This window comes from Astyanax mexicanus, chromosome 12 (genome assembly GCF_023375975.1).
Source record: "Astyanax mexicanus isolate ESR-SI-001 chromosome 12, AstMex3_surface, whole genome shotgun sequence".
NCBI lineage: Eukaryota > Metazoa > Chordata > Actinopteri > Characiformes > Acestrorhamphidae > Astyanax > Astyanax mexicanus.
Window position 1 is genome coordinate 39,194,035 of NC_064419.1, and position 16,626 is coordinate 39,210,660.

Here is a 16,626-nt window from a genome sequence, read left to right on the forward strand (position 1 = left end):
AAGACACTTGTGCAGTCAGCCACTGCGTCTTTTTCATGCAGCATTGCTGAGTAGCATCACAGCGCACTCAGACGAAAGCACAGCCACTCAGTTGTAATACATCAGCTCACAGACGCCTTGTGCTGATCGACATCACCCTTTGGAGTGATGAGGGGAGAGAGCGCCATCTACCTACCCAGAGAGAGCAAGGCCAATTGTGCTCTCTCGGGGCTCTGGAAGCTGATGGCAAGCTACATGAGCAGGATTCAAACCAGCAATCTCCTGATCATAGTGGCAGCACTTAGCCCGCTGGACCACTCGGAGCCCCATAACTGGCATATTCTTAAAATTCGTCTTAAATGCACTGTGATTAATTAATATATCTAAATTAATCTTATGCATCACTTTTTGCTATTAAATTTTTGAAAATGAACTTCAGCAGAGCAGTAAATAAATTAATTCATAATTTATATATTCTTAAAACTCTTCTAAAATGCACTGTGATAAATGAATCGATCTAAATGAATCTCATGCATCACTTTTCGCTATTCAAATTTTGAATTTGAAATTTAGCAGAGCAGAACTGGTATATTCTTAAACTTCAACATCTCTTTATTTCAGGCGCATAACAAACCATCTTGAGGTCCCAATTGGGCTGGGACATCTTTTTTTCTATTTCTATCCCTCATAAATCTCCTCTTTTTTCTCTTCTTTTTGTACCTGTCTAACATGATTGAGATGAGAGAAGAGACATGGGCTGTCTGTCTATCCAATATTAAAAGACTGTTTATTTCTTTTATTAGAATAAAATCTCCAAACAAAAACCGCAGTGACAAATCTGCATTCTAAATTGGTCCTTATTACAGAAATAGTGCAATATATCAGCCATTGTGTAGTGTTGGTTAAAATATCAACAGTATGTTTTATTCCCTATATAGTTCACTATCAAACACCCAAAATGCATCACAATTTAAGCTATATACCATATACCCTATTTGCACCACTGTTATTTACTATTTATACTGTCATTCCATCTCAATCACCATCAATATTGCACTATTGTCTTACGTATGTTTATTGTGTCTTGCTGTATTGAACATATAGTGTCTCCCACTCTTTTATATTATAATTATATATCTATTTTTACTTATTTACTTATATTTATATATCTATTCCTCCCCCACACCACTGCACCTTGTTTTTGTCTCATGTATGTCTATTTGTGTCCCTGCTGTATTGTACACATAGTGTCTCCCATCCTCCTTTATTATATCTATTATCTGTACTTGCTGTAAAATTGGGAAGGAGAGTAACGTCATTTCAATTCTCTGTATGTCCTGTACATATGCAGTATTGACAATAAAACTACTTGACTTGACTTGAAAATGTAGTGTACAGTTAATGTACACTTTGATTATATGCATGCTATATGTATAAAATAATGAATACACATTTGTGTATTGTTATTTATTTAATAACAATAATGTGTTGGTCTGGGGATGTCTATTTTTTATCATGGCTTTTGAATAAATGATTATTTATTTATTATATATATAATGGAAAGAGAGATGCCACTAATACACAAGAGATGAACAGACAAACTGTATCACATTTTCTTAGAAAACAATAAATATCTTTATTGTTATTTTGGTAATGTATAAAAAAGTAACAAAAACTAGAACAACATGTTCACCTAGATTTTCTCAGGTCTAACACATACAGTACATGGAGGAATGTAGTTACGATTACAGATCTGTAGAACAGTGTCAGTATAAGGTGTGAAAGCAGGAATGATGGAACTGCAATGCTTGATCACTGTATAAACAGTCTGTAGATATGCTGAAGATATGCTTTTGCTTTGAGTCCGATAAGATCTCAATCCAAGGAGTGTAAAAGGTCCTCAGCTTGATCCATAGTTTCACATCCAGCTTCAAATGAGCCAATAGAAGACCCAACATCCCAACATCACCCAGTGGCTGGCCCAGTTCAGTTCTGACCATTTTTGAATGGTGTGACTTGCCATGTAACCCTGGAAGACAAAGAGTAGATACACAAAAGATAAATTACTTACACAATATGATATCTATGAATATTTTGATCTGATCCAGTGAATTGGGATCAGGTCTGATGCAGGCATGTTTTTAATTGATTAGGTGTATGTTATTTTAATCTACAGCTATGAAAAAAATGAGAGCACTTCAGTTTCTGAATCAGATTCTCAGATTTTTGCTACGTATAGGTATATGTTTGTGTAAAATGAATATTGTTGTTTTATTCTATAAACAACAGACAACATTTATTCCAAAATTCAAACAAAACTATTGTAATTTAGAACATTTATTTGCAGAAAATGAGAAATGACTGAAATAACAAAAAAGATGCAAAGCTTTCAGACCTCACATAATGCAAAGAAACAAGTTCATATTCATAAAGTTCTAGAGTTTTTTATTCACAGTTTTTATGCATCTTGGCATGTTCTCCTCCACCAGTCTTACATACTTTTGGAAAACTGCAAGAATTGTGCAAAAATTCAAGCAGTTCAGCTTGGTTTGATGGCTTTCAATTTGGTGGCTTTTCTCAGAGGTTTTCAATTTGGTAAAATCAAAGAAACTCATCATTTTTAAGTGGTCTCTTATTTTTTTTCTAGAGCTGTTTATCTATCCGAGTCTTTGTCTTAATGACAGCGCCATCAATGTGCCATCTGGTGTCCTCAAGGCACCATTACCTGGCGTGACTGCCAACCTGCAGCACTGTGGAAAGTTTTCAGGAGGTAAGTAAGAGTTTAGTTAGAGAGCACAGTGTGGAACTATAATACAGTAGAGCACGAACACATAACATCTGAAACTATAAAAATAAATTTATATATTAAAATACCAAAAACTGTAGTGTTTTAATGGAGCAGGGAGCTGTCATATACACACAAACACAGAACAGTGAGATATCTGCCAATACTAAGCATGTAAAAACTCAGATCAGATCATGGGGCAAAATAACCGGTTTGAAACATCCCTACTTAGAGGTCATAAATTGTCCCATTTAAATAAGCAACACTGGATTGTATTGTGTAACGCCTTCTCATTACAGTGATTAACAATAATACAAAAAAACAATAACCTGAACCTTCTCATCCTCGGCATCCATGTCAAAGAGAGAGCCCAGATATGTCAGGTGAAAAATGGACAATGCACTGAAGAACAGGTTTGTGGCATACACCCACACAACCTGCAGACAAATTAAAATCATAATACAGTCAGACACATACACAGAGCTACTGTAAAATATGGGCTAAATTTCTAATCATTTTCTATTAATTAAAAACAAAAAAAGCAAAAAGTGATTCATTTTAACTTTTCAAACCACAATAAAAATAGATTTTCAGTCAGGCTGGTGAAACACCTGCCTACCTTTTTGTTCTCATGATGACAGTCACTGGAGCAGCGTTTGGACAGAATACAGGCACTGAAGATGGCTGCCAGTCTTTTTCTTAGAACTGGGGAAGACATAAAAATATTCAGGTCAGTAAATGATCACTACTGTGTACAGTTTACTGAAATTTTAACACTGAAACGATGAAATCTTCCTACAATAATGAGGTCAGAATAGTGACTGAGGTCATGTCCATATATTTTAAGATTTTAAGGTAAATATCATAATTATTGTGACATTCATCTGCTTATATGAAACACAGTGAAAGAGTGATGGGCTGTATGTTCTCCCTCACAGTTACTATTCTTTTTAAATGTGTTGGATTTAGTCAAAATTGTTTGAATTGGTCTTGTTGGTTAATAAATTCGATTTGTTTTAAATTTTTTGTTTCAAATTTTTGGACTGAAAATATAAAAAATGAGAGATGTTAGGTAACCATTAAAAGTTATAATAATTAAATATCCTATAATAGTGTTTTTTCACTTTTTGTCATAATGTGAATTAGGGGTGTGATATATTTTATTTGTTTAAATTATTTTATTATATATTATATTGTATTAATGTAGCTGTTTACTGTGAAGGATATTTGTTATGTGTAACTATTTATGAGTACAGTTTAGATCCATGCAGTAAAGTTTCTGCACTTTAGTTTTGTGATAGGTAATGTAACAAAAAAAACACTAATATACATTGCAATAGTGCAACATAAAAATTGATATTGAAATATTATTTAAAACTTAGATTTTTTTTCTTTGTTGCAAATGTAACTGTCTAAAATTTATATTAAATTACAATAGTCAAACATTATAATAGTGTAAGTTCAATGTTCTGCCTGTTTCTATGTCCTGCGATCACATTTCTGTAAAGCTGCTTTGCAACATCAGTTGCAAAAAGCGCTAAATAAATAAATTTAATGGAAAACATAAAAATAATACATTACATTAATTTTCTTTCAATATTTATTTTTTGACATTATTAAAATGTTAGATTTAAACCATTTATTTTGTTGCTGATGTGTATTTTTAAAATGAATATTAAAAAATATCAGTGTTTTTTTTTTTACCAATTATATTATAAGTGCAGAAAAATGTATAAAATAAAATGTTATAAATAAGGGAAACTAGGGTTCAATTCCTGGTCTGGGTGACTGAATGCTGTGCTGCACCAATAAGACTCCTTGGGGGAGATTTCTAACCCTATATTGACCCACTTCTGTAATAGAAATTATCTTGTAAGTCAGCTAAATGTTGTGAATGTATAAATCTAAATGAAATATTGTTATATTACTTCGGGGCCATATCTTTTGGCCCTAATGTAAACCTGGCAGGTGTCCTTTACATTGTGTAAAAATGGATCAACAGGAATGCTTCAAAATGACCAGGAATCTTTTGACATTTTCAGAAAAAAATGTCTAAAATAGGATTTAAATGAGGTGTGGACCATGTTTCTACCATGCTCAACATAGGTGATAAAGCCCAGAGACAACAGTACAGCACCCAGGTGGAAGCTGAGGCCCTGCAGAGAAAGTAAAGTAAAGTGGGTTTAGGTTTGTCTTTACACAAATAGAAACACTGACAGAGAAATAAATTATTTTCCCATGTTTCAAAATCACTCTGGCTAAAGAAAATCCTTATATTGAACACTAGGTGTCTCTAGATGACCAGCTGTGATTCTACTGAAGCTTGTCTAACAACAGATTCAGAAGTCACGACTCAGTGCTTCACTTAGAATTACCAGCCTTGAACCAACTAGCTATACATCACAATGTCATACACTGCACACGCTTTAAATATATTACTAAGAAACTCAGTTTAAGTATTACAGCATATCACGACCATATGTAGTGCTGATTAAATGCCAAATAATAATGAATTAATCTATTGCTTCTACTACAACTACTCACTGCTATTAATGATAAAAGTATAACTGTCTTATCTTCAATTACTGTAACTAACAATCACCAGATCAATACTCACATGCAGTAGAGCGCTGGCTGTGTACGTAACCAAGATGGCTGGAAATGTGCCAAGTTTGAGAGCACTCTTGAAGACGTCTGCACAAATTGACATCACATTTACAAGCTGCTCAGTTGTAAAGCTTCAGGTAGAATTCATGTAACAGTTTATGCTCAGAATTAAAGATCAATCACAACTGCATTAAAGAAAACAACATATAGGACCAGTAGGAGCAATTTTAAAAATAATAGAGCAACATTGTAAAAAAATAAATAAATCGAAAAACAAAATTAATTGGTAGTTTTTTTTCTTACATAAAAACAGACTTTTATTTGTAGATGTGCCAAAATAGTTACATATTTTGCAACTATTCATTACAATTTAGAGTTTATTTCTTCTACATTTATTTTCAAGCATAGTAAAACGTGTATATAAATACTTCTGTATAAAGCAACATATAAGCAAAAGCCAAATAATACACAAGTAATCTCCTTGTATTTCAGTTATACAAAAGTGCAAAACATGAAAATCACTGCCACAGTTCTTTTTCTATATGTAAATGTGTACCTGTATCTTGATTACCTCATTTTAAATCATATTAAAATTTATTATATTAACAAATTATTTTGATGAACCTCCCAACCCTAGAGCACATTTTCAAATGCTTACATTTGTTCAGCCAGCGGGACATGGGCAGGTTCCAGGATGTGACCACTTCCACCATCGACCGGGGCAATTCAATATTGAGTGGCCTGGCAACTGTGATGTCCCTATAAACCAAGAGAATTTTACAGTGATGGCGTTGATGTGTTGGGGAAAAATAAGTCTTGTTTGTTCAGTTCCTTAAGCAACTCTCTAGATTTACTTTTTAACCCATCTTACCCATTCAAAATGTAAATGTAAAAATATATATATATATATCAAATTGAACCAGTAGAATCAACAGAGGCTTTAAATAATAAATATATAAGTAAAACCACCTCTTAGGTGTTGACCTTGAATGTATTGAATGTATTACATTTAATCCTGATTATATTTTTTATAATTTGGCTAAAGGTAATATTTTAGTTTTTAAAACATGATTAAACATATCAAAACATGTCCAAATACACACTGCAGAAATGGAAGAGAACAGTCTTTTGTTACAGCATCGAGTGGAAGGTGTGGTAATGTGTTCATCACAGCTAATTACTGAGGTAATTAGATTTATTCCAGAGAGATGCACTTTATGTTGTGGGAGAAAATGAAAAAGCGAGAGAAGAGAAGGAAATGCAGGGATAAAAATGAAAAGGAAATGACACTGTTCACCTACCATTTAAGGTTGTCTTTGTGTTCAGTAAACCCAGCCCCAGCCAGAACAATGGTAGTCTCGCTCAGATAGCTAACAAAGTAATTACTGAAGTGAAAGGACACTGCATTCTCATAGGCATGAAGCCACCTGCAAACAAACAACACCATTTCACTGTTAAACCCACCTATTCTACACAGACTCACACTGTCAAACAGATACGGGGACTGACCTGCGAGAGAGCCCGTCTCCGTAGACAGGGATGAAGTAAGGGAAGAGGTAGGGAGCGATGCAGGTGGAAATGACGAGGCAAATCTGACTCCTCGTGAAGCTTAACGCAATCTTCCAAAACCACCCAACATTCTGCAAACAAACAAGTTCACTTACATCACTGCAGACGCTTAAACTCTGCAAACACTGATAGTAACAGGAAGAAAACTTTTACTGGGGTATTTTTGTCTATATTAAATATCTTCATTGTACTTAATTTTTTGATAATAAATAACTATAAAATAATTGAATAGAGAATTGAATAGAGAATGGAGATATTTGAGACTTGATAAATCATTATAAGTGGAATATGTGGTTAGAATTTGTAGAGTTTTTAGCAAAAGAAAAATTATATTATATATCTACTAAAAACAGATTATATCTGTCCAGTATCATTTATTTTACTTAAATCTTGGATATAGGGAGTGCATTATTAGTGATCTTGGATCATTGACGTCATTTACAACCAGGTGAAAATCACGCGTCACATTATTAATATCGGCAGATAAAATTTTATATAATTTTTGTTGGATTTTTTTTTTCTTTTTCTTGAAATATTAGAAATAGATAAATATAAGAAATATTTTTCTTAATGTTTTTTTTTATATATATCCAAGAATATCATTAATGTAAAAATACTCTAAAATAGTGTGATATTATTTAGGGCTATATCACCTCGCCTAGTTAGACCACATTCACTTTAAATACGTTACGACCATAAACCATTTGACATGAAATAATAGAAAAATTTAACTCAATTAAAAAAGAAACTAACTTCTGAAAGGGGGTGTGGTATAATAAGGTGGATAGGAGAAAAATGTGCTAAAAAGCTATTAATCGCCAAAATAATATTAAATGTCTTTAAAATAAAAGACAATTACATAAAAAGGACATTTAGTAGCGATTCTTTTTTGATTTTGACTTATTTTGCTGTAACAATAACATATTTTCCTGATTTTAACATGTTTAAACAGGACTTTATTTAACTAATTTACTCATTTTTTGTATTTATTGTGTTCTAAAAATAGCTCACGTGCAGGTCACTGACATTTTTTTTTTTTTTACTAATATACTAACCCATACTCATAAAGTCACCAAACATCCACAAGCAAGAGAACATCTTCACAGCTGAGAAATTACCATTTTGCGTCCATCCAAAGTATCTCTGTAATGGCTAAAGCTAATCCACGGTCCAAAGATGACCGTTCCCACATGGCAGATGTAGCCCATAAACTCCAGCACTGAGGGGAATGAGGACACAGCTCCTCGGTCCAGGTCAAAGGCCAGAGAAATGGCCTTCATAGCCACCACCATCTGAGAGCCTGGAGACACGAGAGAGAGAAAGAGAGAGCTGAAGCTTAATAAAGTTATTAAAGCATTAGTGACTGTTCTTTCTTACATAAGAACAGCCATTAGGATTACAGCTTATTTTTTTTTCTATACCTCAGTATAAAAAAGTACTGTGTGGGAATTTCTCTCCCCACTGATCTTGTCCATATTGTATTTTATGGAACTGATGTTGATGTACTTTGTCTCTATTTATGTTCAATATACAGTATTGAATAATTATTTTCTGAGCTGATATGTAGATGTAAAAAATAGCAGTTTATTATGTTTGTGTTTTATTTATTTATTTATTTTTAAATAAAATACATTTTTAATAAATCCATTTGATTCCAATTCTGACGGTGTATTCTTAATCATTTTAAGTATATTGCTCTATAATAGGGTGTAACTGCATTATTATGGTCTAAAATGGTAATTATATTGTAAATCGCAATTATTTCTGGGACAATAAATTACCCAAATAAAAATAGTTAGCATGGCAGCCCTAGCATACATCATTATACTGTTTTACTGTTATTTTTGGCCAAACTTTTTAAAGTAAGAAAATAAACAGTAATTATGATTAAGAACGTGTGTCCCAGGGTACCAAAACAGTTGCATAAGATGGTACAGCGTGATCGTTCTGCTTCCTCGTTCTATTTGTCAAGTAACATTAAATCAGCCTCCCATCAACATCTCATGTGAGTCACTTTCTCCACATTAGGCAGCAAAAGACAGAGGGGAGGAGGGGGTTGGGCTACAGGGACAAAACTACACAGTTACCAACATAATACTCCTATCAACACCCACAATAGCATGCAAATAAATACATATAAAAAAAAAAAATCAACCCCTAACAGCGTATAGCTTGTGAAATATACTTGCACGTTATGTTCATTAATCTTCATTCACTATATACTGAAGGTTCTTTGTCTGACATACCACATACCATGTATTCTTTGTACAACAGTGTATGGACACCATGGTTCATGGTTTAGCCTCTGGTTTAGCCCAGTCCTAGTTCCACAACGGGGTTGCCAGGTATGGAACAACAACGGCGGACTAACAAAACATACTGCAGCCCCAGCATCCTTCTATAAAGCTCCATGATCCATGAAGCAAAACCTGAGTAAATACTGGCCATATATTTTTGATAGATGGAGACTTAACTTGGAGCCCAGAAGGACTCCAAGACAGATGTTGAGATGGCTAATTTTATTATGGGAATTGCAAATAACAGCAGAAAAGCAAACGGGTCTCAACTGTTTAAAAACAGTGTGACAGAAATATACAAAAGAAAAATCAAAAGTTTGACTTGAATTTAGCTACAAAAGTTCTTGAACTCGTCTTGCGCTCGGTCATGAAGGTCCAGTGCATCAACCTGGCAACCTGCACAAGTTTTTCATCTGTGGAGGAGGGGGCGTGGCAGACAACTCCGTCCAGAATTTGGAAAATTTATACTGCAGTAGCCATTTTTACACATATATTTTTTTATTCTTTTTTTTCTAATTTTCCTTACCCCACTTTAGAAATGACCCAAACAAATAAAAAGCATTACTCACCCCTCATCTTATGCCAAGTCTCTGCATCTATCATATGCAGCTCTCTGCAAAAGGACAAAAAGTTGCTAATTGTTCAACCAGTCTCATAACTCATGAAAGATTTGAGTGCACTGTGATTAATCCTCATTAATTCACAAAGAAAACGTCCTTCTCAGACAGCTTTCTGAATAAAGCAGAACGCTGTAACTGTCAGACTCAGAGCTGTGAGTGCAGATGTACAGTCTGTCGAGTACACACCCCATCAGCATGTAGATGAGGATGGCGAGCGAGAGAAACACTCCTCGGCTGCTGGAGTTTCGGCAGAGGAAGAGGATGAGGAAGCAGATAAGGCTGAGGATGATCACCCACACCATGTGCACATCAAAGAAAACAAACAGCACATAGAATCCTTCTGTTATCGCACACAGGTACTTCATTGGAGCTGGGATACCTGTTAAATAGCAGATTTAATAAATAAGTTTAAACTTTTTTAAACTGAGAAAACACACATGAGTCTTCAGAGGTCATTACCATGTTAAAGTATATCAAAACTTTATGTTACTGTATATTACTGCTGTCATGCAAAATCTGCAAAATCTCCAAAATGGAAACTTTGCAGAAGAAAAATAACCTGGAATGTAAAAATGTTTGATGGTTCATTTATTTTTTCATATTTTGACACGAAATAGGGGACAACTGTCAGATTTGGATTACGTCAAATGTGAAAAACAACACAACAAATATTCTGCAATATTATTTTTCAGTGTTAAAAAATAATTAATGTGTTAAACTACCCAGATTATTATTTATGCTAGAATATGGATAAAATCTCATAACTAGCTCTCACTAATTTATCCCCATTTCCAATTTTCTCTTTTTTTTCCTCACACACCCCTGCACACGAGTGTAGATATGGAAAACTTGTGTCAATGTTTATTGACAGTATAATAATATACAGCTCTATAAAAAAAAATAAGAGACCACTTAAAAATGATGAGTTTTCTGTGGAACATACAAGCCATAAAACCAAGCTGAACTGCTTGAGGTTTTGCACCAGGAGTAGCATAAATTTATCCAAAAGCAGTGTGTAAAACTGGTGGAGGAGAACATGCAAAGCCAGGGTTATTGCACCAAATATTGATTTCTGAACTATTAAAACTTTATGAAGTTAAACTTGTTAAGATAAACTTGTTTTCTTTGCATTATTTGAGGACTTTTTTGTTATTTCAGCCATTTCTCATTTTCTGCAAATAAATGCTCTAAATGACAATATTTTTATTTGGAATGAAATGTTATTATTTTTTTTCAGAGCTGTCAATAATAAATATATATAATTATAATTATATATATATTTGGGTGTTAGTTTCATATTTTTATAACAGTTAGTATAAAAATTCTATGAATGTTCTAAATAAAATATTTCAATTACATATCTTTTTTTATTTGTGAGGAAAAATAAAAACACATTGAACCACCAAAGTGTGAATAAAAGTCTGTTCTTAGTGTGAATAAAAGTCTAACAACAGATTTTCTCACTCAGTCTGAAGATGATGCGACACAGCAGGCAGGTGAGCAGAAGCTGCCACACCTGCTCCAGGCCCTGCTGAGCTGTGGGTAAAATGCAGCCCTCCGCCAGAAACTGCAGAAACTCCTGCCGTCCAAATGAGTCCATGGCTATCCGCAGAGAATGCTGTCAGCAGAGCTGAGCAGAAACAAGACACATGAATTCAGTTACATATACAAAAATAACACTTGGATAACATAAATAACAGCCTAATAATGCTGCCTGTATCTTGGTAGAACTTGGTAGATACTTGGTAATACTTGGTAGAACAATCAATCAAAGTCAAAGTCAAAGTGGTTTTTATTGTCATTTCAGCTATATACAGAGTACACAGTGAAACGAAACAACGTTCCTCCAGGGACCATGGTGCACATAAGCACAGTGTAGACAGAACAATAGTGCAACAGTACAAAAGTGCAGACAGACAATACAACACCATACAGACAAAGAATAATAAATAACAAGACAGTGTGCAAATTTTGCAGTGTGCAAAAAGGACCAGGTGAGGTAGTAATTACTCTATTACACAGTGTGCAATAGAGTCCAGTGAGGTAGTAGGGTTTTTAGTGCTTTCCATTTTCTGGGGTAAGTGGGGTAAGAGTGTGTGTGCATGTACAGAAAAACCATCAGTTCAGTCTCTGCAGTTAAGGAGTCTGATGGCTTGGGGATAGAAGCTCTTGCAGAATCTGGTCATGCTGGACCGGATGCTGCGGTACCTTCTTCCCGAAGGCAGGAGGGAGAACAGTTCGTGTGAGGGATGAGTGGGGTCATTCACAATGCTGGTTGCTTTGCGGATGCTGCGGGTGGTGTAAATGTCCGTGATGGAGGGGAGAGAGACGCCGATGATCCTCTCAGCTGTCCTCACAATACGCTGGAGGGTCTTGCGGTCAGAGACGGTGCAGGTCCCAAACCAGGCAGTGATGCAGCTGCTCAGGATGCTCTCAATGGTCCCTCTATAGAAGAGTGTGAGGATGGGTGGAGGGAGACGGGCCTTTCTCAGCTTCCGGAGGAAGTAGAGAAGCTGCTGGGCTTTCTTGGCTGTAGAGCTGGTGTTCAGGGTCCAGGTGAGGTTATCTGCTAAGTGGACACCAAGGAACTTGGTGCTCTTAACAATCTCCACAGAGGACCCGTCGATGTTGAGTGGAGAGTGGGTGTGTTGTGCTCTCCTGAAGTCAACAACCATTTCTGAACCATTTCTGAAACAATCTGCTGCAATAACAGCTTTGTATCAAGATTGTACCAGCTTTGCTCACAGTGGGGGAAATAAATTGGCAAGTAGTTCAGATTTGTTGGATCTACAAATCAAAATCAAAAGTGCTGCAGGTTTTTAGATCGAAAGAGATCTAGAGTTTAACTTGGCCACTGTAGAGAATTCACCCTTTTATTGTTCTACTGCTCCTGTACTATTTTACAACTGTGCTTGTTATTGCTGTATTGCGGAAGAATTCTCATTAAAGCTGTAGCCTGTTTTGTTAGAAAACTGAAGCTAGTTTTATTGCAGGATCAAAAACATTTCTGAAACATTTGTTACACATTATTTATCCACATGATAATGTATCAGATTTATAATTTATGTAATGCTTTTTAGTATTGGGTATTAGAATTTAGAACTTACTTAAAGCTGATGTACGTAAGTTTTGGGGTTTGGTGGATTTAGGGCCCTCTCTGGTGAGAATGCGTGCGTAAGAATCATTTTAAACTGGGTGGGTGTGATGTGGTCTCCTTTCAGAGTGGATGAATCAGATTCCAGGTTATGTTCATTCAGAGAGAGAGAGAGAGCACGCTTAGTCAGAAACTTCACTCCTTCGTTGGTTTGGTTTGACTATAAACGAATGAGCTACCGAGCTCTGAGTTTCCCCTTCTGAAGTCTCCATTGCTCCACCAGCCGCTCGCGTTCAGTAAAATTGAGCCAAATCCTCTTTTAGAGGCTGTATACGTGACGGAAAGTTGCGCGTCGTCGCCAAAAGAACCCACCCAAAAAACAACCCGACACTCCAATATTTAGAATGAATATATTAGGCTAAGCAGGGATGGTCGTTCCAGTACACTGGTACCATTAAACACTTAGAAATGCTTCTACTGTCAGTATAATATGAATTGCCACTTTAAAATGCTTCCATAACGTTAATTGTGGAAAAAATTTTTATTTGGCCAATTGTGAACTCTGTAAGAAACTATTTCTGTATGTTACAGGCTAACCTTCTTGGTACATTTTATAAACATTACTGAACACTACTTTAAGGTTATTTGCTAGTTCTCTGTTATCAACACTTTCTCTATACATCTTTTTTTATATTTATATTTTTACCAAGCAGTTTACCCACCTCTGGCTGGTTTACCCACACACAGGACCTAGGAGGGGAAAGAGAGGAAGATGTTATCTTGTGTTCAGTGGGTTTCAACTAGAGCCCATTTATTGGTCAATAATATTGATGCATATTGACGTGCTGTAGTTTTCTCAGTATTGATGGAATTGTCACAGATAATTACTGCTTTTTTTGGAAGCAGCATCATTGGGATTCAATTAACCCTCCCAAGACAATAACCCGGACAAAACTCATCATGAGAACAAAGAACACCATCATGGTTACAAAACATTTGCGCACAAAAGCCTAGGCTGCAGTTGAGCCTAAATAGGACTGTAATATGAGGACTCTTTCCCAATTGCAGTGCAAAACCATCTGATTTTACATTGTGTCATATAAATTGAGCATAACTATTAAAATAACATTTTAAAATGGATTCCACTCAGGAAGTTTCAATTTCTGCAATTTTCCACGTTGCATAGCATGTGAACAGAGAATTTTAAGTAACCAATGACCAGGAAGGATAGATCAGTTGTTCCAAACATCTGCCCTATTTTCTCAATTGTATAAGAAGGGTCCTTCACTTTGAAACAGGCCACTCCACAACATATCATCAAAAGCCTACTCCTAGGCTGCATACAGCACGTTTTTAATGAAAAATCCCTGTTTAAAATGCTGTATGGTCTGAAGCTAGGCTTAATCCTTGCCTGGGAGATGTGTTTGGGGACACCCTTTCTAAATGATCGTATTCAATGCACACATGCAGCTTTTGTGCTTTATTAGTTATGAGAATTTTAGTCCCCCATTTTCACTCATTCAAATTTAATTTTAGTAGTCCCTAGTTTTACATGTGGAACATTTGTGCCTGTGAGAATTTGGCATACCTTTTCAAAGACAGAAAAGGCAGGTATACTTCATTACACAACCTACCTGACATTCATTTTAGTCATTAGCAGCTTCACATTGCTTTTCACTGTTATTGTGTTAGCTTACATATACAACTCTGGAAAAATTAAGAGACCATTTAAAAATGATGAGTTTACTTGATTTTACCAAACTAAAAAAAAACCTCCAAGCTGAAATGCTTGAATTTTTGCTCCAGGAGTGGTGTAAAGCTATCCAAAAGCAGTGTGTAAGAGTGGTGGGGGAGAACATGCCAAGATGAATGAAAAGTGTGATTAACAACCAGGGTTGTTCCAGTAAATATTGAAATCTGAACTCTTAGATTTATGAATATGAACTTGTTCTCTTTGCATTATTTAAGTTCTGAAATCTCTGCATCTTTTTTGCTATTTCAGCCATTTCTAATTTTCTGCAAATAAATGCTCTAAATGTCAATATTTTTATTTGGAATTTGGGAGAAATGTTGTCCATAGTTTAGTTTATAGAATAAAACAACAATGTTCCTTTTATTCAAACATATACCTACTAAAAGCAGAGAAACTGATTCAGAAACTGAAGTGGTCTTTTCATTTTTCCAGAGCTGTAATATATAGCTAGCTATGCTCTATAAACTGTCCTTTATGCATTAGTTCTCTCTTGGCTAAAGCAGCCTCAAGGTCAGTGTGCGGCTAGTTACCCAACATTCTCCTCTTTCTACACTGAAGTAAACACTGAACACTACAGAAAATAGCAGACTGTGTGTATATAGGATATGTAGTTAGCTAGACTTTTACTGGATTAGCTATCTTGCTAACCTAGCTAATCCAGGTGCTGCCCCTGCTCCTGCTTCCAGAGCTGAGGAACCATAGGAATGCCTTTTGCTTTGGTTTGTGTTGGTGTTGCGTCGAATTGTGCTACCCTGCCAAAACGTGCTACCCACGTTCTGTAATAAAACATAAATATGCATAAATTAAACAGTTTCGATACGTTTCGATAAGATGAAAGCATCATATCAGAGATTGCTCACAGCAGAATTATGGGCAGTATTTTTGGATAGTGTAAAATCATTGTATCAGTGTAAATTAAAGGTAATTGTTTTATTATATATATTTTTAATAATGGTTTATACTTTTAACTCTCAGGCACATATTAACAAAACACTCAGATTATATATAATATACCCAAGGAAACAGAATAAATTACAAAAAACTCTTAAAACGTGTAAAAACCTGAGAAATGTGTGCTCCGCGCATGCGCAGAGCGGCTAATTTAGCACATACCCATGAGTAGCACGAATCGACAGAACACCTGAGACTGTTTGAAACTTTTCCCAGCGCTCTTAATAAACATAAACAACCGTAACCCCGCAAACACAGTGTAGCACTGATAATAAACTCGCTGTTTATCTTTATAAAGCGATAAAAGTGTAAAACAGCTGTTTAATACAGGTTTAGTCTGATCTGCAGGCTCTGAGCGGGACCCCGCACTGATTTCAGGACCTCCCCTTACCTCCCCCCTGCAGAAGCTAAATACGGCTAAATAACTCACCCAGAAACCAAGATCCACAGCAGGCAGGACTCAGATCAGCCGCCCAGCTCTTACAGGGATCTCCTCCATGCCGGGGAACAGCTGTAAACATCTGCTGGACTGAGAGAGCTAGCAGAAAAGTAGCAGATGAAATGGAGCAGCCAGCAAATTCAACCAACCTTGATTCTGGGGGCGCGTAGGCTGCAGTACCGCGGGCAGCCTGTAGGGGTCACTGTAACCCGGGTTTATTATTCGCCTTCTGTTAAAGGGTCCATATCGGCCACATACATGATAACCTGGGCCTGTTTTGGAGGGTCAGATTATACAGGTTTTAATTAAAGGAGAACATTTAAAAACTGCACAAGAAGTTTATTTTTTTTCCACTGTTTACATCCCATAGCGTAGGTAAATCTTCGGGCGCCGCCGTCTTAAATTTAAGTCACAATAAATCAACCGTAAAGGTGGGAAAAGTATTTTTTTATAACGTTTTAATACTCCCAAAGTCCATTTCACACTGAAGTTCTCCTTTAAACTGAATACTAAATGTATCTCTTTAAAAAAT

General features: G+C 35.7%; 1 protein-coding gene across 2 annotated transcripts; it reads right to left on the reverse strand.

Annotated features, from left to right (window-relative positions):
* Positions 1 to 1,590: 1,590 nt before the first annotated feature.
* On the reverse strand, positions 1,591 to 16,256 carry porcnl (porcupine O-acyltransferase like). Of its 2 annotated transcripts, none has more exons than XM_007231859.4 (14): positions 16,086 to 16,256; positions 13,674 to 13,701; positions 11,322 to 11,487; positions 10,044 to 10,236; positions 9,807 to 9,850; positions 8,059 to 8,240; positions 6,881 to 7,011; positions 6,673 to 6,798; positions 6,030 to 6,130; positions 5,382 to 5,458; positions 4,857 to 4,920; positions 3,384 to 3,469; positions 3,100 to 3,201; positions 1,591 to 2,008 (listed from the first exon to the last, which is right to left on the reverse strand). In XM_007231859.4, exons 3-14 carry the CDS (start codon positions 11,455 to 11,457, stop codon positions 1,910 to 1,912), a joined length of 1,341 nt encoding a protein of 446 aa, XP_007231921.3. In that variant the 5' UTR covers positions 11,458 to 11,487; positions 13,674 to 13,701; positions 16,086 to 16,256; the 3' UTR covers positions 1,591 to 1,909. The 2 variants fall into 2 exon arrangements, with proteins under 2 accessions (XP_007231921.3, XP_007231920.3); XM_007231858.4 differs by having other exon boundaries at positions 3,094 to 3,201.
* Between the last annotated feature and the right edge of the window lie 370 nt (positions 16,257 to 16,626).

What these genes read in the sequence shown, in the direction of transcription:
- porcnl (XM_007231858.4), bottom strand. Translation starts at nt 11,457, where the DNA reads ATGGACTCATTTGGACGGCAGGAGTTTCTGCAGTTTCTGGCGGAGGGC. An exon ending in GACTTGGCATAAGATGAGGG is followed by an intron (nt 8,241 to 9,806) that starts GTGAGTAATGCT and finishes TCGTGTCTCCAG; the next exon opens with GCTCTCAGATGGTGGTGGCT. An exon ending in CTTTGGATGGACGCAAAATG is followed by an intron (nt 7,012 to 8,058) that starts GTAATTTCTCAG and finishes GTTTGTTTGCAG; the next exon opens with AATGTTGGGTGGTTTTGGAA.